Source organism: Notothenia rossii (assembly GCF_949606895.1).
Source record: "Notothenia rossii genome assembly, chromosome: 1".
Taxonomy (NCBI): Eukaryota; Metazoa; Chordata; class Actinopteri; order Perciformes; family Nototheniidae; genus Notothenia; species Notothenia rossii.
Genome location: NC_136912.1, coordinates 63,051,274 through 63,077,911, shown reverse-complemented (window position 1 = coordinate 63,077,911; position 26,638 = coordinate 63,051,274). Strand labels below are relative to the sequence as shown.

Sequence of the window (26,638 nt, the reverse complement as noted above, 5' to 3'; positions counted from 1 at the left end):
ATCAGATTACTTTGAGATTACTTTCTTTTTCCATCACATTTGGTATGTTTTGGTGAACAGGAGACACAAAAAGCAAAAGGAAACTGAACGTGTTTTTACTGTTTTAATGGCTTATCAAGAGCACAACTGAAACATAACATCTGAAACGATGCAACAACATAATAAACTTTTTGGGGATGCAGCTTGGGATGTGAGGAGTGAGGGAAACGGCTTAGAACGGGCGTGTCGCCAGTGTTGGCAGGACATGAATTAAAATGTCGAACTCGGACTTCATTTTAAGGACATGTCGGCCAGGGGTGTAGAGCTATATTTGTTTAAGCACCGCAAAACAGGAGACTGTGTGCACCAGTCTGCCTTGATCTATGAATTCATGTCCGTGATACTCAGTATCTGCTGCCCACAGCTGTTTTATAGAAGGAAAACCTCCTTCACTTCATGAAATCTCTGCCGCACCAGGAGGCAGCGGGAGGGTTAACTCAGTCTCTGAGAAGACGAGCGTGCAGTGCCTTTCACGGACTGCCTTTCACGCACCGCCTTCGCTGTGTTTACCTTCAGAATCATAAGGCTAAAGGGCGACCGCAGGGTGATGTGTTTTAACTACACACACCTCTACACACACACGACTTAAACGCAGACTTTTGTTCCTCCATGTTTCGTTGTTATTGTTTCACTGAGCGGACCCGCCCCTTTTTTTTCAAACGCTCCCTTTTTTGGTCCATCTGCGGCGGTAAAAGTTTTTGTGCGCTGTGATGATTCAGCTGTACCTTTAATAATGAATATTAAATGTTGTGAGGAAATCTTTCCACCAATAATTCCAATAAGTAATCCAAAATGTATTCACTTCAGGTTTACGAAAGTAACTGTAATCAGATTACTCGTTTTTCAAATGTAACGCGAGCTGAATACAGTTACTTGATTTTTGTATTCTGATTACGTAACGCCGTTACATGTATTCCGTTGCAACCCAACCTTGACCATACGTTACCGGGAGCGGGAGTGAGAGCACTGCCCTCACCGGCTGAGTTAAATAATGAAGCTTAACAGTACATGCAAGGTGTTAGCCAAGCGGCTGCTGCTAACAATCAAGGGACCAAGTCAAAACACAAATGTTAAGAACAGATCATTAGCTTCTAAGGAAGAGAACAGCCCGCATTGAACCGTACATGGCATAGGACCTTAGTTACAGTAGTAACTATGGCCAGTACTTACCTTACTCTCTGCATCTAAACAAAAAATGGGCAAAATATGGCACCCTGGGCTTTCTATACTAAATTGAACGAGAGACGCAGCTAAAGCTGGGAACTCAAAATGGTAATGATAGCTCGGGCACAACGCCACAAGCAGAACTTTCAAAAGAGCATAATAAGGGAAACTTTATGGGAGAGGAAGCGGGAACACTGTTGTCACCAGAAGGTCTAATCCAAACAACAAACAAGACAGCAATCAGTACAACTTAGCTGGGAGAGGGTGCAGGGACACAACCATCACCAACAACAAGTTGACACAAACCTGTCGAGGCTCTGCACAGTGCACAGAGGGGACTCGAGAGGGGACTAGAGAGGGGACTCGAGAAGAGACTCGAGAGGGGACTCGAGAGGAGACTTGAGAGGGGACTCGAGAGGGGACTCGAGAGGGGACTTGAGAGGGGACTTGAGACTTGAGACGGTCGGTACGCCGACAGAACACAGGGGGCTGGAGTCGGCCGGAACGCAGACAGGAGACAAGGTATTGGAGTCGGCCGGTACATCGACAGGACACGGGGAACTGGCGTCGGCCGGTACGCCGACAGGACACGGGGAGCTGGCGTCGGCCCGAGAGCCAACAGAAGACAAGGGGCTGGAGTCGGCCGGTACGCCAATAGGACACGGGGAGCTGGCGTCGACCAGAGAGCCAGTACTGGAGCCGAAACCATGGCTGCTAGGGACCGATCTGGAGCCGGAACCATAGCTGTTGGACACGGAACAGAAGCCTGGACCCTGGTTGTGTGAGCCAGGTAATGGAGCACGGAAGCATGGCTGTGTGGGCCGGTACTGGTGCACGGATCCATGGCCTTGTGGGCCGGTTCTGGAGCCAGAGCCATGGCTGCTGGGGCCAGAACTGGGGCCGGAACCATGGCTGCTGGGGCCAGAACTGGGGCTGGAACCATGGCTGTGTGGGCCTATTCTGGAGCCAGAACCATGGCTGTGTGGGCCGGTACTGGAGCCAGAACCATGGCTGCTGGGGCCTGTACTGGAGCCCAAAGCCCAAAGTCAGGTTGGGAATTGGGAGGCAGGGGGCTAGCATGCCTGGGGCTAGCAGGCCGGGAATCACATGTCGAAAGGAAGTCCAAAATCCAGTCAGGTAAGAACTTAACTAAACATGGTTTCTCTGTTGCCAACCGGTGCGCCTCTACCAGAGCGGCCCTCCTCTGCCGAACACTGGACGCTCCCTTCCAGCAATCAAAGCAGCAAGCCAAAAAAAAGGTAAAATTCTGTAATTCTATCTCAAATGGATCGTCTGCTGGGTCCATTTCTGGTTTGTTCATTCTGTCAGGGTTGGGGAAAATAGGACCCAAGTGCAGATTGAGGAGGAAGCAGGTTTCAAAAGGAAACAAAAGGCGAGCTTTATTTACAAAAGCTGAACAAAACAAGAAACCATGAACAGGTACGAGGCACGAGGTAGCATCCAAACCAAAGGTGACTGTGACCAACATGAAGGGAGACATGAAGGACAAATAATGAACCAACACCGAACACAGGAAGAGACAAGACTAAATACAGGGAGCAACAGGTGAACACAATCAGACAATCAGACACACCAGGGAAACTAACGACAGGGAAGAAGATAAGACACAGGGAGAACAGAATTGCAAAATAAAACCATGACAAGACAGACCAAACTAAAACCGCGACATAAAACTAAGATCGTGACAGGATGTGTTTAATGTGGTGATTGACATTATTCACCCACGGATCTATGGGTTGGGGTATTGTTCCGCACGGACATTTTAGTTAACCGGACTTCCTGTTGATGTGAAATCCGAAAACATTTTTTAAAAATAAAATAATACTTTATTCCGTGTTTGCTTGCTTTTCTCTTTGGAGGTCATCACATAACGGCATCGTAATACATGGTTCGGCTGCATTAAATATTACATATCTGCCGTAGTTCGCTATTTATAGAGCCCTGATGAGAAGACTTCTAGACAAATAGTGCCGCCGAAACTGAATATGGGACAATATAAGTCTCCTTGCAATATCAATACTAATACGGCTGACTTTTGTATTTGATTCAATCGATATATTGTTATTATTTACAATTTACACCATAACAGTGCAAAGCTGATAGAAAGGGACAAAGCACATTATTGAAATTTATTATTTTCATTATTAGATATTAATAGGAGACACAGACATACAAACTAATAAGGCTTTATTTAAACATTAAAGAATACTTTAGGTTAAGGTCTTATTTTGAATAAGAAAAAAGCTTTGGGGGTATAAATATTAAGCGTGATAAAGATACACAGATTTGAATGGGGTGGACCCGTTCAAATCCAGTTTTGGACAGTCTGCCGTGGTTCCATCCCATTTCAAAGGGCTGTTCGACGCTCGGCGTAACTCTCGGCACACACTCAAACATCCAACCACAAAGCTTGAGGACTATCCCGGGGTTTGTCAAGCGAAGCGGAGAGAATACTTACTTCCGGGTGTCAAATTCTCTAAAGCAACTACTATGAGCTGCTCCGACCCTCGGTCCTGAAGGAACCCAACTTGTGTTTATTAATCAAACAAATAAATAAACACAAGGATAATTATGTGTTATTGTTGAGTAAATAACAGTTTGTGGTTTAGAAAAGAATACAAAATTAGAAGGAAAAAACTATGAAACAATACAGATTTCAGTATTCTGAGCCCCTACTCTCCCCCTAACTGACAGCAACAAATGTCCTACATTATTCAATTAAAATAAAGAAGTAAAAACAATAAGTGTGGCTTGTCAAGGGGTTTGACACCAGGGAAGCCATTGAGTACAGAGAGCCAAGCTGTATACTCGCGGTGTGGTCGCCTGTTACGGCCGCCGCAGAGACTGAACCTGTGATACAACTGGGAACAGTGTCACTAAGTCTGTTGGACTGTTAAGAAAAAGAAAAAAAAGAATTCTTGGATATTATTGTTGGATATTATTATAGTTTTGTATCGTTACTTGCATGGTTAAACAGTATTGTAATTGTTTTCATGTCTTGGAGGTTGACAATGTTAAAGTGTTAGCTTTACACAATGTAGCACTTACCTGCACTTTAAAGTGACATGCTGATGTTGTTTACAGCTAAAGGAAAGGAGATGTTACAGATATGGGCATCTGTTAATGCCTGTTATATAGTGACGCCTGTTGGCGCTTTAGCTAGACCCTCCAGAAAAACGCGATTCTGCGATCGCAGAATTTACCGCATAATCAGCAAAATGGCGCAGATTTTTAAAAGGCCGCATATTTATCAAAAGGCTGCATAATTCCCGCATTTTTCCACAAAGTTGAGAAGAAAAAAAAGTTAACTCGTCTTGACGTGACGTCATCAGCTCGCGCGTCACAGAATGTAAACAACACTGTATAGAGTGAACGTGTGGAGCTCACAAGATAGAGAAAACACCAAGGTGAAAAAATCTAATCCATCTCATTTACCGACGAACATTTCTACTAAAGACCGGGCAAAAAGTGGGGGGAAACTATTCTGCACCCCGTGCAACTGTATGTTGGAGCATAAGAGAAAATCGACGGTGAGCCTCAACCTCCAAAACCCTTTCGAGGGCTACAAGAAACGAAGTGAGTAGCCTACAAGATTGAAGCTGGTCAGATCACGAACGAGTAAATGAAATGAAAACAGAATGAAGCGGAGAAGTGTGTGTGTGTGTGTGTGTGTGGGGGGGGGGGGATGTGTGTGTGTGTGTGTGTGTGTGTGGGGGGGGGGGGGGGGGTGTGTGTGTGAGATTAAAATAGCCCAATTGCTTTTACAATAAATAAACATTGAATGTGTTTAATGGTAAAGGGGTTTAACGTTAGTGGCAGGTTGTGTGTGAGAGAGACTAAATAAAACAGCCCAATATTTAAAAAAATTGTTCTTCTTTTTTCCCGCATATTTAGCATATTTCGCAACTTCCCGCATATTTAGCAACTTCCCGCAATTTCACCGCATAAAATCACATAAAAACCCCGCATTTTTAATCGCATAATCAAGGATTTTAGCCCGCATAATCAAGCATTTTAGCCCGCATAATCAAGGATTTTTGCCCGCGTTTTTCTGGAGGGTCTATTTAGCAAACTGCATGCTGACACAGGCTTACACTGTGATGTACCATATCCGCAAGCGCGGGAATATACATGTGATGGAGTTGTGAGTTACGGAAATAAAGCTGCAGACTGAAACAACCATGGCAACCATGCTCGGGGGTCTTCTTTGCTGCTTTTGGTGTATTTTTTGGCGGAAGAACAGCACCACTTATAGGCCCGGCATATGTACTACAGCGTTTCCAGCGGGTCGAGCGGTCTAGTGTGGACGGACACATTTCTTGAGCCGATACCGTGTGGACGGAATACTTTTTTGACATCGAATTAGATTCGTTCTCCGTTTCGTCTCCGTGTAGATGCAGTCTAAAAGGGCTGTAGTGAAACTACCCCTACCACTAGTGCCAAAGATCCTATGACTTTCAATATGGATGCCAGAAGGTGTTTTACTCCACCTGATAGACAACTCTGGGTTCGATTGCTAATCCTCACTCAGAGGCACAGGTTTCTTCTTGTGAAGATACAGCTGGAATGACAACTTACCAAACTTTATTTCCTGACCTTGAGGTCATGAAGGATACTAAAACAAGGGAAGCAGAGGCAGTGTGATATACAGTAGATCAGGGACGTGCACAGGTACGTACAGGCTAATGTTGCCCGGGCATCGGCCCATTGTCCCTCTTGCGCTCACCTGCCCCTCTGGAGAGAGCGAAAGTCTTTTTTTCTCTGTTGTGGGCGAATCAACATAATAAGCCCACAATTAGTATTGTAGCGTCTCGCTGCAATAGAAAACACCTTGTCAGGGCTCAGCGCTGTCATCTGCCACCAGTCACGTGACTTTATTTAGTACACTAATAACTAATTAAAACAAATATTTAAATCAGTGATAAATGCAAAGCCTCTATTTGTGCTGAGTGAAGTTAATATTTCTCTGCTGGGAGCTAACCCCAAGCCTCCAGTTCAGAGCACATTTGAGAGCTTGGTGATCTAGTAAAATACTACTAATAGCTGTAGTATAATATGGATAAGATGGCCAGATAACTGGTTCACAAAGGCTTTACAACAGGTTGTAATTATTCTATACAAGTAGGCAACATATCTATTTTCACATGAATAACTAGACATAACCTTCTCCAATCTAAAATGTAACTGACTGCACTAGTATTCACTTGTCTTTGTACGTTTTTATAGCAATAAATAATTAAGTGTATATGTTACTTAATTCTGATTCTAATAATTCTGTTTAAGAATAGGAATATATGTAAAATGTTTATTTTGGAGACAGCTCCATATTTGAACTCCTTTATAGTGTGAAAAGGAAATCACCACAGTAATAATGCTTTCAATATTTGAACACTTAGCAACAATGCCTTATAAAGAGCTCTAAAATATTCTCTTAATTGTATTTGATAGATGGTGAGCCTGAGACAAAACACAATGATGCCCAGAACAGTTCAGACTCAGATAATGAAGAAAGGATAGAGACAGAATCTGAAAATGAGGAGAAAGAGACAGGAATTGAGAATGAAGAGACAGGAATTGAGAATGAAGAGATAGGAAGTGAGAATGAAGCGATAGGAAGTGAGGACAAAGAGATAGGAAGTGAGGACAAAGAGACAGAAAGTGAGGACAAGGAGACAGGAATTGAGAATGAAGAGACAGGAACTGAGAATGAAGAGATAGGAAGTAAGGACAAAGAGACAGAAACTGAGGACAAGGAGACAGGAATTGATAATGAAGAGACAGGTACTGAGAATGAAGAGATAGGAAGTGAGGACAAAGAGATAGGAAGTGAGGACAAAGACACAGAAAGTGAGGACAAGGAGACAGGAATTGAGAATGAAGAGACAGGAATTGAGAATGAAGAGATAGGAAGTGAGGACAAAGAGATAGGAAGTGAGGACAAAGAGATAGGAAGTGAGGACAAAGAAACAAAAAGTGAGGACAAGGAGACAGGAATTGAGAATGAAGAGACAGAAACTGAGGACAAAGAGATGGAAGGAGAGGATATGGACATTGAGAGTGAAGAGATGGAGAATGAGGCAGTAACATCAGAGTCCACAAGAGTGAAAGCATCTTCAGAATTTGTCTTTTTGCTACAGCTACCAAACCCCGCCGACCCAGCCCATGTTCAGAAGAACAATATCAAGTACAATGAGGCCTTCGTCAAATGTTCAAACTCAATTGGACCCTGTCGTCCTCTGGTCCAGTTCCCAAAAAATCAAGATGGCGGTCTTTTCAGGACCACTGGTATGATGAAAACCCCTGGTTGGAGTATTCTCCACAAAATGATGCTATCAGCTGTCTTATTTTAATGAATGACGATAAGTACAAGAGTAGGTCTGCATGGAAGTCTGGAGGTGTAAACAGGTGAAGGCAGGCAAAAGTAAGAACGAAGGAGCACTACTGCAGTGAATTGCATATGATTGGCATGACCAGGTGGAATACATATAAGATAAAGCCGTTGAACATGGCTTTTGCAGTAGCAGAATCGCAGATGCAAGCAGCAAAAGAAAGGGAGAGGCAGAAAAACAGAGAGATCATCTTCTGGTTAATAGAGATCACATTTTATCTTGCAAGACAAGGATTGGCCTTCAGGGGTAGAGATGAAAGGGGGGTGCCTTTTTCCAGTTTAGAGCAATAGCCCCTCCAAATGTCTATGCACGTCCCTGCTGTAGATAGGATTAGAGTCGGTTTGTCTGACACATATGTGCTGTGAGTGTTAGAATGAGTGGTAATTGAAGAGGTGGAGGCAGCTGCTGTTAATGGTTCTCCCTCTCTGGTGGCTCCCAACAGAGAGGGACCCTGGGAAGATCCAGAGTGCTGGGAAGTCATTTTAGAACATTTAATCAAATTATGTGTACAGTGTACAGTAGCTTGGTGATATGTTTTCTGAGAGTGTAATTTTCTTTTTCTTTTTTTAAACAAGTATATAATAAGTTGCTTTCTCCATTCTGCTTACCATCGAATGGGTAGCTGTTGCACACCTAAACAGTAACACACACATGATATGCGTGCAAACACACGGGCACACACACACACACATTTCTGGCTACTGAAAGCCAGATACAGCATCAATAGTGATAAGAAGCATATGTTCTGCTTCCAAAAACGACACTGAAAGTGGGTGTAAGGAGACTAAATAGCTGTGGGCCATAAAACTACTGCATAAAGCTAAAATGCGACGCTGAGCTGAGGAGGATAATTGAATGATAATTATCTGAAGATTTATCACTATTAGCCACCTGTACTATCGACGTAATCATCTCATCCATTGTTAAATGTGGGCCAATATATCCAATAAAAAATACTGATTGTATCAGCTTCAGAAGAATAAGTATTTTGTGCATCCAAAGCAGCCATCTTTAGATGTAGCAGGATCATATTAAAAATGGAATGTGTAGCTTATAATTAAAACCAAGAGGGCAAATAGAAGCAAATATATTTTTAGGCGAATTGTTATCTTTTAATTTAAACAAGAAATGTTCGTGACACCATTTTGTGAAAACTTACCGGCAATTGTGACGTCACTGTGAATCAGGGAAGGACGGCAAAGTTAATGTTGCTGTCTGTCGGCATCAAGAACTCTATGACTATGCAACCCAGTCTCATGGCATTTCGTGTTCACCAACAAGATTTTTAATCTATTGATTCGTGTTCACCAACACTATTTTCCCCTTTTTTTCGTGTTGCATAGCACGATTTCAAAAGCAATGTGTTTCTACTGTTAATGTGTTTCGTGCCTGCAGCACGTCTTTTTCTCCGGTCGGGTCGTGGAAGAAGATGTGTGGTTCATAAAAACATGTTCTTACTCAATATCAAGCCACAATTATTGCTTTTATTTTAAATCGTATAATTTCGGGCTTTTGTTGCCGTCTGTGAGGAAACTAAATCGGGCTCAGAGCCTGAAGCATTATTAGCATTATTTGAAGTATTAAAGTCACGTATTATGGCAGAAAGTTTGATACAGCGTATTTCTGGTATATTCATTTTAATGTCACCTTATATATTCATGTGTGTTAAATTTGAAGGGAAAAATTACATTTTTTCTCTCAAATATAGAGTTTTTTTTATATATTCCTGAAACAATGTCCTATTTTTTGTAAAAATAGATTAGCGCAATAGTATTTTTCTTCCACTTTTATGTATAATCAAAAGGGTGTTTTTTGGCTATTTGTGGGTAGGTATAATACAGGTGACCTGTTACTTCTGCCTTGCAGTTCCCAGACATCTGGAGAGGTCCACTAGTTTCTGTGTTAATCATCAATGGTTTTTGCAATTAACAGGGGGACTCCAAGAGAGGTTTCCCTCAGAGTTAATGCAGTTAAAGTCTTGTTAAAGTTAATGATTTGTTTCCTGCAAGGCTCATACAGAGGCCTGGAGACCAGGGTTGTTTTGTTCTCATTAATGACTGTATTCATTCCGGTAAAGCGGACTTCGAGGTGAAAGGAAGTTCAGAGATGCCTTTAAGCTACAAGAACAATTAACTTTTGTTCGTTGACTGATTCTGTGGTTGTCATCGGACGTTTGAATCTATAACAAGTATAACTTTCATAGAGAATATGTGTTTGTTCATTACTGTGGCCATATGTCCTGTATAATCATTGATCAACTATTCCTGTGTTTGTGTTTTATTTGATTTCTCTGTTTTATTCTTTCATGTGTGGGTACTAAATTGCTACAATTGTGGAGTAGTTGGCTTAAACCTGCTTAATTACTCTGTATGAAATAGAAACAGCTTTTATGACAGGGACGAGAGAGCTGGGGGAGGAGACATTCTTCTTAAGATCTTCAGCATGTCAAATATCAGGGAAGTCTACATGTTTTAAAAATATATGTGTGTGTTTAATTACTTATATCAATAATAGCAGTCTGTATAACAAAAAGCTGGAAGTATAATCGAACTATAAACAACTATATCTTTAAGATACCAAAAGTATGTGAAACTATGTGAATTGAACAAGAGAAGGGAGGAGGGGAGAATGCATGTTGTAACCGGACACCTTAGAATGTGTCTGTCTGTTTGTGTCTGCCAATCAGTGATCTCCTTGAGGGAGTCTCTGCATAACTCCTCCCACGGGAACTACAATATGTCTTTGTGAAGTCCTATTTTTCGTTCTCTTTTCCTCACGCTGCCAAGGTAGGAAGTTATCCCAGCGGGAGGAACCAGAGCCGGGGTAATCCGGATTACCTCGTGATGTTGTATTGTTGTGTTTTACCATTAAATCAGCATATTTGTTATAACCTTACCCTGGTTGCTTTGAATTCTTCCTCTGTTAATCTGACCCATTCACAAAAGGACACGCGGAGCAGAGGGGGGGGCCTCAGAGCCCCCCGCCAGAGTGTGACTTCTGCTCCAACAAGCCTCAGAATACTGAAATCTGTATTTTTTTAAATCTGTTTTCCTTCTAATTTGTTATTCTTTTCAAAATAACACACTGTTATTTACTCACCAATAACACACAATTATCCTTTTATGTATTGGTTTAATTCCATAATCTCTGGCTTTTTTGGCAGCCGTCAGGAACTGAATTTCAAAATAAAAATAACCGGAAACAGACGTAGGCCTCTAGGAGTTTAGGATGGCCGAAGACACTACACTACCCATAATCCCCAGCTATCGTTTAGGACTACAGTCCCCGTGATTAATCTTCAAGCTCTGGGATTGGAGTGGCAATGCGCCAAGGTTACGCCGAGCGTCAAACAGCTGTTTGAAATGGAATGCCCCCCCCAGAACTACACATGCTGGCTATTGTGTTTCGCAAAATGTTCCATGGGACGTCTCTACTGAACGTTTTCGTTTTTCCCGCAATTAGAAGTTGCCAGTATTAAACACATTGGTGTTATCAAATGTAAAACATATAATTAATAAATGGGTGAATGGGCTTGTGTCCATAATGTGCAGCATTAATATATACCACATGACAGCTCATTGTTACTTTGTAATTCTACTCCACTACAATTCAGAGGTTAACCTGGTATTTTTACTCCACTACACTTATTTGAGTTACTTTGCAGATTCTGATTAATGATTTGAAATATAAACAACCCTTAAATCAGACTTTATTTACACCCGAGTAAAATTCAGGGAAGGTGATTGTCAAGTGCCAACAATCAGGAGAGATATTTGATAGTTGTTGCTTGAGAAGACTAAACATTTATCTGCAATTGACATGAATGGAAATGAGTAATAAAGTATATTCATTACTCGTTATTCTCTACTAATAGTTAATTAAAGACTGTATATTATGGCTATTTTGCACATCCCTTTCAAGATTTCAAGATTTTCAAAGGTTTATTGACATATCATATACACAACTACGGTGTAGTCATGCAATGAATGAAAAACAACAACAGCACATTACAAGACATCTATCAACATGGGTTTGTACCTCCACCATTAAACTGTCATATTCTGCACATTTCTTATACTATCTACATACATAAGAGTATAATTAATTTGTATAATATCGGTTAAAATAAGTGCTTCAACATAGTTAACATTGCAGGAAAGCAATATATTAGACGTTAAGTACTTTGTCAGGCTTAATATTTATCTTTTGATACCCCCAAAGCTTTTTTCTTATTTAAAAGAAGACCTTAATCTAAAGTATTATTTAATATTTAAATAAAGGTTAATTTGTTTTTCTGTTCTGCACCTCCTCCTATTAATATCTTGTGCATCCTGCACTAAACTGTTTTATTGTAGAGATCACTTATAGCAGGGGTTTTCAAAGTGTGGGTCGATGAGCCTCCCCTCAGAGAACATAAGAACAGCCGCGCCCCCCCTCCCAATTATTATTACTGTTATTATTATTATTATTGTTGTTGTTGCTATAATGCAGGGGTATTCAATTGCATTTCAAAGAGGTCCAGTAAGAGAAAATGTAATTAAATGCTCTGTTTTCGCTGTCTACCTTCCGCCATTTGAAATTACTCTGACTGTTTCTCTCCTCTTGTCTCGTCTCTGTGTGTGTGTTTGAATCTATCGTGCTGACTGCACCGATTTGATTGGCTGAGTAGCGTCACTTCCTTAAAACATTAAACAATAACTTTTTTAAACCTTTTTATTTTTATGTTTTAAACATATTGTATAAAACTCCCCCACTACTTGGACTATTCCTTGCACCCCTCTAGAATAAGCCCGAATGGTCTCAACCATATCGCATCAGTAACGTGCACTTGTTATTATAACAAGATCGCAAGGACACTGGTAGCGATCGGAAAATTGAGTGTTGTTCAGTTTCTGTGTTGTGGAACATGCGTGTCCGTGCATGAAAATATACCACACACCCAATTACAATTGCATGTTCAATTCACTACCCTGGAAGTTAATACAGTTGTTAAAGTTGGAACAGCCTGTGGACAGCCGTTCTTCCTTGCATGTCAGTCGCCGACACCTTCTTACAGAGGACAGGCACATCTAGCTGCAGCACGACCCGTATATTTCCGCACGCCGTGTTCTCAAGACATATTTTTTTTTACATTTTCAACATGGTGGATAAATCCTTATATGCTCCCGGCAACACACTGAACGTCAACTTTGCCTCCTTATTAGACTCACCCCTACTTTAGTGGGAACAATGAGTCTGCGTCTTTGATGCACACAGGAATAAACGCAGATCATCCTCTGCCTGCAGCCTTTACCGGTACTTGCTTTTGATCAAAGTCAATGCGGAAAACCTGCACTCACACAGGTAGATGGAGGTGAAGGGAATGAGCACTTTTACAGCCTTTTTGGCGAGGTGGGGGAACTTGGTCTCCACAGACAGCCGCAAGTGTCACTTTACTCGTCTTTTTCTCATTCTTTTGTGTCTCACGCTGCGCCTCCCCTGAAGCTCTCTGGCGCCCCCCAGGGGAGGCACGCCTCACACTTTGAAAACCGCTGACTTATAGTATCTTCTTGATTTTTTATATTTTATATTTCTATCATTGACCTTCTCCTTTCCCCCTATTCAAGTATGTACTCTTAATATTTTTTTAATCAAATATGACACATTAAAACAATAATTCAATAACGTGCTTTAACCACTAGGTGGTGCACACAAGGTACACACAGCCATAATAACTTTGTATTATTAGTGTAGGATACTTATGCATACAACATCTGAAGATGTGTAGTTTTATTCATGCTTTCACATAATTTTACAGCATATTGTGATACTATTTCAGACTCAGTATTTACATTCTTATATTCAAAGAAAATCAGTAATATCTTTAAAAACTACAAGTCCTTTTATATCAGCTGTGCACCGTTATGGTGTAAATATAATCTATCTATGAATTAGATCAAATGTAAAAGTCAGCCGAATTAGTGTTGATACTGCAAAGAGACGTATCGTGTGAAGAGAAATTGAAGATGTTGTTTCATTGTTGATATATTTATGATCCACGTCAAGTATTACGTTTTGGTGGCATTTCTTCCAGTTTTTTCAAAGGTCTTCTCATCAGGGCTCTATAAATAAAGAACTATGGCAGATCTGTAAAATGTAATGCAGCCGAACCGTGTATTACAATGCCGCTATGTGATGACTTTCAAAGAGAAAAGCAAGAACACTCGGAATTAAGTCTTATTTTATTATTTTAAAAATGTTTCCCGGATTTCATATCATATAAACACCAAATCCCAACATGCATTGCGGCTAAAACATCCAATCAGCGAGCATAAACCATAGCTGAGGATCTTGGGTAATCGCTCGAAATGCCTACGTCCAAGCCCGCCTTAACCTGCCATCAGGCCCTGGGGCTGATAGTTTTTGTAGGCCCCCTATTTAAACAACAAATCAAAGTCATTTATAGCCTCGGCAGGCTCTGTGATCGCACTTCTCCACTCTGCTCTACACGCGCCTGGTCCTCTCCTCCATATGAGTGACGTATCGGGCCTCCCTCATGTATTTGTCCGGTTGCCGTTGGCTCCCCTCCACGTAGCAAGTCCTCGTCGTCCTCTCCATCTCCTCCAACAGATAATGTCCCTCCTGTCTGTTTTTCCTCTCCCGCTACTCCATCGCTATCAGAACCAGACGGCCTACTTGTCTCCGAGGCCCCGCGGCCGGCACCGCTACCGCTCGGTACAGAACTCATCTGTCCTTCCTCCTCATCCTGGCCTACAGGTTTAAAATAACCTGTAAGCGTCGGCATTTTTTGTAACAGCTGCTTGTCTCGAAACTCCTTTTCCCTCAACAATTTCCTTTTCCGAGCGCCACTCAAACTTTTTCTTCACTCAATCACTCGCAATTTGAATAAGTCACATGTGAAACATATTCTCATTCTGACGTGTGGGTGTTTGTGTATATTTGCGTTTGTGTGTATTGTGTTTGTTTCCCGGGGAAAACCCTCACGAGAAACATCGGCTGTTGTTATGCCTGCTGTGACGTCAAGTTACTCCGTTCTCCGCTTGTAATTATGCCGTTACAAGCTTCAAAGTTGTATTTATCATCTGAATTTGCCGAAACAAGTTTAATATTCTGAAAGCCAAGACTTTGTTTTTTTTAAATCAGATGAAAACAAACTGTAACGGACCTTGCTGTGTTATCTATCATTACTCTACGTCTTACAATAATAATTTCAGTGGAGGGAGGGGGGCGGCGCTGTGGAACAGCAGAGTGGCGAGGGAGAGCTGTCGTCTTCCCTTTACAAGATTCAAAAATGTATTTATCGTGTGATTTTGGAAATGAAAGTTTCCTATTCTGAAAGCCAAGAATTTGTTTATTTAAAAAATAAAAAAAACACCCGAAATAAAAAAAAAAGAATTTTTTTTTTTTTTTTTTTTTTTTAATTGGCTCATGATAGGCCCCCGATCTCCGTAGGCCCCTGGGCTTCAGCCCAGGTCAGCCCGTGCATTAAGGCGGCCCTGACGTCTGTTTCCGGTGATTTTTATTCTGAAATTCAGTTCCTGACGGACGCCAAAAAAGCCAGAGATTATGGAATTAAACCAATAAATAAAAGCAATGATAATTGTGTGTTATTGGTGAGTAAATAACAGTGTGTTATTTTGAAAAGAATAACAAATTAGAAGGAAAAAAAGATTTAAAAAATACAGATTTCAGGATTCTGAGGCTCTGAGCCCCATTTATTTTCCTCACAGACGGAAACAAAAGTCCGAAATTATACGATTTAAAATAAAAGCAATAATTGTGGCTTGATATTGAGTAAGAACATGTTTTTTATGAACAACACAGATTCCGGTCTTCCACGACCCGACCAGAGAAAAAGACTTGCTGCAGGCACGAAACACATTACCAGTAGAAATACATTGCTTTTAAAATCGTGCTGTGCAACACGAAAAAAAGGGGGAAATCGTGTTGGTGAACACGAATCAATAGATTAAAAATCATGTTGGTGAACACGAAATGCCATGAGACTGGGTTGGACTATGACTCAATGTTGGTACTGTACAGGGATGGAACAAAAGAGGAGAGGTCTTGAAGTAGGTTAAGGCATAAATTAGTTCAGAAAATGTATATTTGTTTCTACGAAGCAAGTTAGCACAAACGTTAGCATGAACTGCCTTTCCCTTGTTGTGTCCCTCTTCCTCTCCAGAAGCTCTGCTACTTTTGTTAAGGGCAAATATTTGCTTGGAACACACAAAAAAACGCTGCGTAAAGCAAGGTGAAAACCTTAAGAGTGCAATGTGTCAAACCGTCTGAGTTTACCTTGAAATGCTGCTGAAGTCAAAGAGTTTCCAAGCTGCAGGTGTTCATTTTGTTTCCTAATCCCATGGCATGTTAAGAAGTGTCCTCTAAACTGAGCCAACATGTGATATAGTGTCTATCAGGGACGGAGCAGCCTTCAGCATGCCTCCCATACTACAGACTGACTGAGGGACCATAACAACTACACCGCCCCTCACTGCTCACATTAATAACCACTGTGTGATGTTGATAGACTGTGGGATTTAGGAGGGAGACAGGGTGTGGTGTGGGAGGGAAACAGAGAGCGACGAGAGACCGTGGGAGAAAAAGTAAACAATTTGAGGGGTTTGGGACAAAATAACTAAAATCAAAAGGAACTTTAAAGCTGGAATATGAAATGTTTTGTCATCAAAGAACAAATAATTCAGCCTGGCTAGATGAAGTGTTTGAGACAATTATTATTAGTTTGGATCATGTATCTGGTAACCGGATGAATGTAAATCCAAAATACACTCTCATAGCTGCAGTTTGGTTCTCCACCACATCCAGAGGAAAGTATCTACTGTAGCTCTTAAACTGTTAAAATGCTTCAGAGGTTAGTGCTTTTACATTGAAAAGAGCTGACAGCTGCTGGGGGAAAAAACAGTTAAAGTTAACAAAATCTGTTTTACACTGTAGAATGTATTCTCTCAATCTCTCCAATGTAGTGTAATGTATTCATGCTCAGGAGACAGTGTGACTGTCTTTATCAGTTTAACTGATTGAATTATGACTGAAGATCGTCAGCTGTCTTCCTCTTCCGTGTTTTTCCTTCAATACGTAAAGGCTGCAGCACCTTTGACTACTTCTCTCAACATATCAAATATACCGGAAAGCCAGCATTGTTTGCTGTGAAAGTATATAACTAACCATGCAGAATTAAACCCTGTTTTCCTCCGATATTTTTATTTTCTTTGATTTATCCATAGTTCGCTCATCGAGCCGGGGGTCAGGTTATTTGCCTGCAAGAAGAGGCGCTGGTGCGGGACTGTAGCAGGGTATGACGCATATTTTTTGTTGACCTAATTAAAACCGTTTTTCTTTTCTTTTTTATGTGTCACAGTATAACCTCAAAATACAAGATACGAAACATTTTCAACCGTGCAACAAAATATAAATAGTCCTACAAATATTTGTATTTGATTTCCTTCTTATTTTTGTCTAAACTCAAGGGAGCCAGAGTAGAGGGTTTAAAGACTCCCTGATAACACCTTCTGTAACATAACACTGGAGACTGGACTGGACATGTTCATGTACTCAACACACATCAAAGCATAAGCTAGTTCCGGGCATACACAAAACATAACTGACATTACTTATGTATCCCTACGACTTGTACATTAACAACATAGTGCCATTACAACATCACGCTTCCTTTGAGTCTGGTAAGACACATACAAGATGTATTACATTCTACTCACATTTGTAGAATTACTGCTTATAATCCAACTAAATATTTATATATCATAACGAACTGTCTCTACATTACTTTACAATAACTTAAAGCTTTAAGCATGCCTAAACAAGTGTTTTTCTCTTATTCCCAACACATCAGTAGCTCATTAGTGCTCTCTACAGGTGGAGATGGAAAACGAAAAAGAGAATATTGTTTGATTTGTTTATAACCAAATTGGTACCGCATATGACGTGTATCCACAGTGGATTATCAAGGGTGGTGGTGGTCTTATCGGCTGCTCCTATGAAATAACTATTATTTAAACAGTCAAACTATGATGATGTTTTATTTGAAATTCAAATTTGAAATTAATTAATCACTATTCAGGCGCTTGCTCGTTTTCTGCTCACAACACACAAATAATAACATATTTTTACTTTATGAAAAACGATTACCAATCTTTTTTTCAATGTGTGCAAAATAAAAACTCCTTAATCACTATTCTTCAGCGATCCAACATTTTAAAAACATAAACAATCATTTTAAAAACATAAACAATAATCATCATTGTTTTTCCGGTATGGCACATCTTTGTAATACAGTTAGGGAATTAAGTAGTGGAAATAAAGTGGAATATTATTGTTCAAGGTATTTCTCCTTTGGTTATTTGCCTTGCATTGAAAAGTGCTGGACTCCTCCTTCCACAGGACCATTCAATATGTGTGGGTGCTGCATGCAATTATTATGTAGAAAACATTGTATAAATTCCGTGGTTGTTGTTTGGAAACTACACGTTATGTAAACACTTTGTGTTTCTATGTCATGTAAATACTTTATGTTTAATGTCTGGGCTCAAGCTTCCTATAGCGTATTTGGTTTATCCCATTTCACATGTCTTTGTTATGTCCTATGTATGTTTTTTTAATTTTATAAATGAAATAAAAAATGAAATTGTGCGCCGAATATCAAACTTTATAGGTTTTATTTGCCAACCTGGTCATCGATTGGTGACATAATTATCCTGCTGACACATGTATATCCCAACAGAAGCAGAGCGTGTGTGTGAACGAGTTGGGGCAGGAGCAGCTGTATGTATATAAAGACATCCAAAGTGGGTGCCGGCCCGTCCACACGGCGGCTGACGCTCCGGCTGTTGGGGAGGGTAGCTTGGCTCCTGGGACAACTGAGGCTTCTGGGGATGGTAGCTTTCACTGCTAGGGCAACTGAGGCTTCTGGGGAGGGTAGCTTGGCTGCTGGGGCAACTGAAGCTCCGTGCATTGAAGCTTCAACGCTTCTTCCCATTCACTTTGAATGGGGTGACGTCACGCTTTGCCGAACTGCATTGTGGTTCCGTCGTTTCGCTTTGCTCGCGTTGCTCGCTTCAAAAATAGAGAAAAGTTCAACTTTTGAAGCTTCAACGGAAGTGCCAGCCAACCTATGGCTACAACTGCCTCATGCCAGTGCAAGCTCTAGCTTTCTCTCTCTTTGATGTGCTAGAGTCTAGCACATCAAACCGCGTGCTTGTGTGTCCGGGGCGGGAGATTCATGTGACTGGTTGTTTGTCGAGTTTCAGACGCGCCAACCGGCAAGCTTAAACGCACGCTGCCGTGTGGATGCTGCGTGCCCCTACACCCCCTCTCGCTCCCTCCGCTCCTCCTCTGCTGGCATGCTAACTGTCCCGACCCCACGCCTAGTCCCGGTGGGGGCTTGGGCTTTTAGCTGCACCCAAACTATGGAACTCTCTCCACCTTCACATTCTGACACAATCACCACATTCAAAACCCACCGGTTCAGATCAGCCTACTCACTGTAGTATACTGTATGTCTCCTGTTTCCCTACATGTTCCTTGTTATAGTCCTTTTGTACTGTCTTAAACCTTTCCTTAGAATATTTTATGAATTGTAAGGCGCCTCGAAATAGAATTAATTATTGTTATTATTATTATCTGAAACGATGTAATAACTTTTAAAGCTTTTTCCAGTTACTTGCCCCATGCATTCAGCAGCAGCAGGCCATTCACTTTGATTTTGTGACGTATCCGACCGGCCCACTTTGGTACCGCTAGTACATTGTCAACAGGGGGGGGGGGGGGGGGGGGGGGGGGTGATAGTGACTTATCCTGGCCATCGGCCCACTTCGTCCCGGTGGCCAGTCCGCCACTGACTATAGGACAGTAAACCAAAATTATTTTAAAATGTAACCCGATATTTTTCATATGGGTGTTTGAATTTGTACCCCCTATATCTACACTGTACAAAAGATTTGTATAGTTTCCCCCCCAAAAAATGAACAGTTTTTTATTGTATTTCATAATTACAGGAAATCATATTAAAATGAGAAAAATAAACGGTTTATTGAAATGTGTGATGTATTTTAACAAAAGAAAAATGTATAAATGGAATACATTATTTATCTGTTTTTTTAGCTGTTTTTTTAGCAGTTTTAAAATGCGAATCTAACAAAACTAACCGTAAAAATAAAAGATTTTCTGTTGGCAAAATTAGCTGCATTTTCTGTAATTTTACAAAAAAATACTTTTGTTATGGCTATAGATCACTGTCAAACACATACAAAATACTGTTAATACTCATTTAAAAAATGTATAATTGCAAGAAAATATATGAGTAAAGAAAGAAATATTTTGTAATTTTGCTTGAGTTAAATACAAAAAAAAAAGGTTGACTGTTATTAACATGTTGGGTGCGAATTCCTACCAGAGCACAATACAGATATAAAATGATGCTATATTTTATATATATATATATATATATATATATATATATATATATATATATATATATATTATATAGGAGACATTTGTCTATGCCATCATAAATCTATTAACTAGCTCATAGCTGTCAGCATTCACTGCAGGCAAACCTAATGTGACCGTTCACTTATGATTTCTGAGTAGAAGAAGAAATATACTTTATTAATCCCTCAGAGGGATATGTCTTCCCCCATTCTGTTGTGTTTAGACACATTACACACACAGGGAGGATTTACAAGCACTAACAGACAGAGTTCGGTGCGTTCACAACCCAAGTAACATTGACCTGCTGATAGAAAAAGCTGTGTCAATTTCTGACATTATTTAGCTTTTCACAGATGATCACATATGTGACCTGCTCTATCATTTTCAGTCACATTGACCCTGAAACACATTTTGAGTTTGATACACTGTTGGAAAGATGAGATTCTTAGCTTTCTAATGATATCAATATTGTTTTTGTCCTCCAAATATTAAGCAAAATACGTCACTTTACATAATGAATGTCATCGAACCATGATTTTGAGAAAAAGGCCTTCAAAGTTTGCAGTACTTTCTTAGGTATTTATTCAAATGAACCATACCATAAAACGAATTCATCTAGAGCTGTTTGCACAAAAACACACACACACACACACACACACACACACACACACACACACACACACACACACACACACACACACACACACACACACACACACACACACACACACACACACAATATACTGTTCTCTTGTTGTCACTTTCATACATCAATACATGGAACAAAGGCACTCACATACACATGCACGCCGTACCAACGTGCACTCCCGTACACTCCCGAACTCACGTGCACGTTCATCAATTTATGTATGTATTTTGGTCATGTTTGAGCACATGCTTATGCGCACACATCTATTCCCATGTACATGGCCATGTGCACACCCAGACCACATGCACACCCGTACTCACGTGCACGCCCGTACTCACGTGCACACCCATACCCACGTGCAGAATCATCAATATACAATTTTTATGAAAAACACTATGAATAAATACTTAAATGAACTGATTGCATGTTAACCTCTAACAACATTAGAATCATTTGGCACAAAAGCTAATTTAGAGAAAGAAGCAAGCAACAGAACAGATAAATATACTACACAATATAAAAATAGCAAACAATCAACAGAGTAGCTAACAGTACTTAAAACCAATTTGAAATATATATTTACAGCATTTATAGAAGAATTACATAGTGTTGATGTATTATGCACTCTCACTCATTAAGGATGAGGTGTTAAGGGTTTGGGGCAGGTGATGTCTTTGGTTTCCTCAGTGCAGAACTCTCTGATCTTCTCAAAAAGATACCACTGCCGTTTTTCATCAAGACCAGGGGGAGTCAGTTCAGTGGGACGTGCCTCCTGGTCAGTAAAGCACCCTGTGCGTAGCAGCATGAAGGATTCTTCTTCTTTACCTTCAAACTCCTTGGCGTAGACCACTCCAGGCTCGGCACTGGTGAAGCGTAGGTGATGGTACCTCTTGATACCTGGAAGCGGTCTGAAGCTGGGGGCAAGGAAGTTGTGCCAGTCGTCTGTTTTGACGAAGGTCTCCCCTGACTCATTGCCAACCAGCTGGGGGATGTTGACTCCAGTGACGGTACTGGACCTGACAGCCTGGCTGATGTCCTTCAGGCAGGACACTGGTGTGCGGCGGAACTGCTGCTTAAACAGGCCAAAGCACCAGTCAGGTGCAAATTTGGTGTGGCCAGCAATAAGAAAGTTGAGGGAGATATCTTCATGGAGTCCCACCATGCACCGCCAAGCAAGGTACCAGAGGAGGTATCTGTTTTTGTTCTGACCAGAGCAGTTGTCACAGTGCAGGTGAACATGTTTCTCCCCAAGCCCATACTGAGAGAAGAAGTGGTGGAGGTAGGCAATGACAGCATTGGAACCCTTGCTGCTGCAATGAGCCTCATCTATGAGGTAGTTTACCTGCTGAGGAACACCTTCACAGCAGACACCAAACAGTCCACACTTCCTGGGAACCATAAAGTAAATGGGCCCGGGCTGGAGAGGGTCACTGGGGTAGTGAACCTGTAACACCAGACCAACAGATGAATTAACTAATGAGTGATCTATACTCTAATTCTAAAAATGTGTGAATATTCATATTGTTACATTCCAAACATTCTGGATTATCACAGCATTCATCACATTCACACACCTCACCTGCTGTGCATAGTCAAAGCTGTAGTGGATGGTGATGTCTCTGCTACAGGGTTGGTTGGGTCCTAATTTGACACCCAGCTCTCTAGCTGTTTCTTTACAGCTGGCGACCATCTCCTGGTAAGCCTGACGCTCCACCCCCACGGTGCGGAGGTGTTCTTCCTGCTTCCTGAGCTTCGCTGACTTGACACAGTCGGGAAAGTTGGAGCTGCGGTAGATGGCAATGTTGTTTTTCTGACAGAACCAACATAGGTCTGTCATCGGCCTCCCAATAATGACACTGGGAGTCAGCTCCTTCCACAGCTTCCTAAATGTGCTGTTGCCAGCAGCACGGTGACCTGGAAAGGTGATTAAAGACAAAGATAGCATTGTTAGATTACTCATCATTAGTTTTCCATTGAGGTTTCCTCGTGTAAAAAAACCCCAAAAAAACAAGATTAAAATATAAGAAAATACCCACCCTTCTCCTGCATCTGAACCTTGTATTTCCGCCACACAGAGGACTTGGTCTCAGTTGTTGGTAGAACACTGATGTCCGTCCTCTTAAACCCTGGAATCCGTCCAGGAAGTGGCATGGCAAAGACATCTGCAAAGTTGGTAATGAACCGTACAATTCGCTGGATGTCTTCAAAGTACAACACCCTTTTGGTCACCACACGACCACCACGTCTTATCCTTGGGGCCAAGCCATGTTCCTTGTAGAACTTGATGATGCCTGTCAGCTTGTCTTGAGAAATTCTGGAATGGTTTAAAACATCAGTCTTTGATTGTTTTTTATGGCTTTATTTAATGTATGCATTGTAGTATATACATTGTCGTTGTATTTTTTCATTATGTAAAAGCATGTATATATATATATATTTATTTATTTATGTATTACTATTGCTGTAAATTCTGCTTCTATTCAGTTATTGTCAAACTCAGTTCAACTCATGCATGGCTTATTACCACTTCATTTGAAAATAGTAACACTACCAAAAGTGAAGTAGCCTTTTCAAAATCAAACTCACCCATGTAGAAACTTGAAAGTCTCCCGGCAGATTTTGTGCCCATCTAAGAAATAGGACGTTCTCTGCTGTTTCCGCTCCTTTTGGTGTCCTCTCTTTGCACAAGCGGTCTCTTTGGAGAGGTTTATGTTGGAGCTTATCTTTCCAAGTAGCACCAAATGCTTTTCACCTGGAAAATCATATAACATTACATAATGTGTTGTGTCAATCACTCATCACACACAACTTAAATCTTTAACGTGTAACAGAACACACAGGCCCACCCCCCACACATTGCCTATAGTATTATGTTAAACACACTCCCATACACACATATTCTATCTATTATAAAGGGTAATAATAAGTACAGGCTAGTCTGGCAGTGACTCCAGAGTAAACTGCTCTCACATGAGATAATACATTTGTAGCTGCCTATCTCTGCACATCTTTAGATAATTAGGCTGGGGCCACATGTGATTTAAGGGGTAGCCAAAAAAATATGTCTCCCCATGTGGATAAAATGTAGGGTTGAAACATTTATGAAAATGTTCACCACAATAATTTTTCAATGAGTATTAGCCAACTTTAAGTTGTAGGTGGTCATGTGAGCATTATTTTAATTGTTGTTATGTTTTTAACACTAACCCATACTCACACACACATCGTTACCACAGTCAAAGGTATTTAAATAATATAACGTTATAACGTTACTTACCATTAGTCATTTCATTCATTTGGTCTCGTCTCTTGACCATCTCCTCAGGGGTGTAACGGGTGTAACAGGGAACTCCATCATTAAATGTACAGCTACACCTGTAGTCACGGGCCCTCTCAATCTCTTGAGCGCTGTCCTCGCTCACATAATGCCGTACGGACTGAAGTGTCTCAGCCACCGGGTCGTTCAGCAGTGGTTGTTCCTCTGTGGTGTCCTCATCCTCTTCAGCATCCGTGGTCTGAGGGCTGCTGTCAGTGTCAGGGCTGTCTGACTCTAAATCGGAGCCGGATAACGGGGAAACTTCAACCGGTGCCGTCAAAAAGTAATCAGTGATCAGCTGAACCCATTGCTCATCAGAGGCTGTCCCTCTCACAATGTTGGAGTTCAACAGTCTTGCGATTTGATCTTCTCTGGAATCCATCGATCTGATTAGCGGCTAATAAATTGTCAAAGTACGGAGGAAAAATATTTTCGTTTTACTGGGTGAAGGTCGCGAGGAATAATGTTGGTTTATATAGTGTGTGTGTGTGTGTGTTTGTGTATTTTGCGTTTGTGTGTATTGTGTTGGTTTCCCGGGGAAAACCCTCACAAGAAACACCGGCTGTTGTTATGCCAGCTGTGACGTTACGTTACTCCGTTCTCCGCTCGTAATGATGCCTTTACAAGCTTCAAAGTTGTATTTATCATCTGAATTTGGCAAAACAAGTTTAATATTCTGAAAGCCAAGACTTTGTTTATTTGAAATCAGATGAAAATAAACTATCACGGACTCTGCCGTGTTATTTATGATTACTATACGCTTTTCATTCATAATGTCAGCCGGAGGGAGGGGGGGCAGCGCTGCGGAAGAGCAGCGTGAGAGCTGTCATCTTCCCATTACAAGCTTCAAACATGTATTTATCGTTTGATTTTGGAAATAAAAGTTTCAGATTCTGAAAGACAAGACGTTGTTTATTTGAAATCAAACAAAACACCAAAACCCCGAAAAACTAGTTTTTTACTCAAATCCACGTTTATTTTGAAATGAGCCGTTGCGACTTCCGACTGAATTCGATAGAGCGGGTCACATATGTGTTCTGTAGCGATTGCTACAACTGCACTGTGTTTGTAAGGAAAGTAGCTTTTAGAAATGTATCAATGGACTAACATGTGTGACTTTAACTCAATATTTAAACCGCAGGGTGATTGGTGCACAGTATGCAAAAAACATATTGAGTTTCTAGAAGTTAAATAACATAAACATCTTCCCCTAGGTCTTATCACACTAGCATATACAATCAAACCCATAGCATAACATGCTTGCAAGCACTAACAGCCAGACTCTGAATATCAAAACCTTGTTAGCAGTTAGTGCTACCCACTATTCTAAATTGGTATTAGCATTGCAATTACTGTAAAACAAACAACCTATGTTGTCCTTTTATACGTCCAATAATATCCAACTATTCAAATCCCTCATATTGAAAAAATAGGCCTTCACCAAAGCATGTTGACAAAGCTAGTAACTACAGCGAAAGACCTTTAAAATCCAAGCTAATGAACTTAAATATGTATTGTGATAATGTCCCACAGAGCTAGTTGGTTACAACAATCTACAGTGATGTCACAGGGATTTTAGGCAGCAGGTAGTTGAAGGTTAAGTACCTAAATGCACTTGTTAATCCATTTGCTATGGCTACAACTGCCTCGTGGAACAACAAAGTTTTCTTTTCTTCTTGTTTAATATAGGAATGCATCTTTGTCTATCACACTTTCCTTCTGTAGATCTCCCATCTGACTTTATTGTGAGCTTGTGTTTTCAAAAAGTAAATTGAGCATGTCTTATGAGACTGAACAGTCTATAGCAGGGGTCGGCAACCTTTTCGATATCAAGTGCCATTTAAAAAAACAATTTTTATCAAGGGGGGGGGGGGGGTAGAGGAGCGAGCGAACTATCAGCAGGAGGGCGGGGCTGCGGGGAAGCAGTGTGTGGACCTGTCAGCGCAACTTACATGATGTCGAATTTAACAAACAAATTTAAATAATTGGTTTAAACGGCATAATAATAAGGACGATCGTCCGTTCTGTGATTCTCCAGAACACACATGTTATGATATTAGGGTCGTGCAGAGTGAGATGAGATCGCTGTCCCTTTAAGAGCGAGAGAAAGAGGGGTGTGGCTTGTGCATGTGTGTTTGTGGATGGTAGAGCGACAGTGAGGGAACGTGTGTTTGTTTCTGGAAGTGAAACGAGGCAGCAGAAAAACTGAGGTCTGTGATGTATTTTGTGAAACAGAAGAACAGCTAAATAAATGCAACGGCCTCCTAAGAAGAGCTCGCCACTCTCCAGTCATTTAAGCTAAAGTGGGTTATTGAACCTGAAGCTTGTTGCTTCTTCCCTCCTCGACTACGGTCTGGGAGCCGACAGGAAAGTTCAACACACAGATGGCCAGTCCGCCCCTTTGTAGCATATTATTTCGATGAGAGATGAGCAGATCGCCACTGGGCTTTCAACTAAATACACAGCCACGCAAAAACTGCGGCATTTGTACAGCTCCTTATGGGTACTGCAATTAGTGAAGTGCTTTCCTCCGTGGTGAAACGATCAGCACTGCACCACGGAGGAAAGCGGCAGAAAGTCACCTGGAGATAA

The 26,638-nt window shown here is 41.0% G+C and overlaps 2 protein-coding genes across 4 annotated transcripts in view; both read right to left on the bottom strand.

Moving 5' to 3' along the window:
• s100p (S100 calcium binding protein P) overlaps nucleotides 1-16,108 on the bottom strand; it is a 106,646-nt gene extending 90,538 nt beyond the window's left edge. For all 3 annotated transcript variants that reach the window (XM_079671162.1, XM_079671164.1, XM_079671165.1), the window contains exon 1: nucleotides 15,912-16,108. The gene's annotated coding sequence lies outside the window, so the exon portion shown is untranslated. The remainder of the gene's footprint in view (nucleotides 1-15,911) is intronic.
• A 4,344-nt stretch (nucleotides 16,109-20,452) lies between these two features.
• Nucleotides 20,453-22,933, bottom strand: LOC307013221 (uncharacterized protein). Its single transcript, XM_079640521.1, has 3 exons — nucleotides 22,767-22,933; nucleotides 22,310-22,644; nucleotides 20,453-22,174 (listed from the first exon to the last, which is right to left on the bottom strand). Exons 1-3 carry the CDS (start codon nucleotides 22,879-22,881, stop codon nucleotides 21,365-21,367), a joined length of 1,260 nt encoding a protein of 419 aa, XP_079496647.1. The 5' UTR covers nucleotides 22,882-22,933; the 3' UTR covers nucleotides 20,453-21,364.
• Nucleotides 22,934-26,638: the final 3,705 nt, after the last annotated feature.

Bases quoted from the DNA above. Each gene is read 5' to 3' on its own strand.
- LOC307013221 (XM_079640521.1), bottom strand. From the start codon at position 22,881: ATGCCACTTCCTGGACGGATTCCAGGGTTTAAGAGGACGGACATCAGT. The intron at 22,645-22,766 runs GTGGGTATTTTC...TCACCTTTCCAG, and splicing joins GGTTCAGATGCAGGAGAAGG to GTCACCGTGCTGCTGGCAAC. The intron at 22,175-22,309 runs GTGAGGTGTGTG...CTGGTGTTACAG, and splicing joins GCTTTGACTATGCACAGCAG to GTTCACTACCCCAGTGACCC.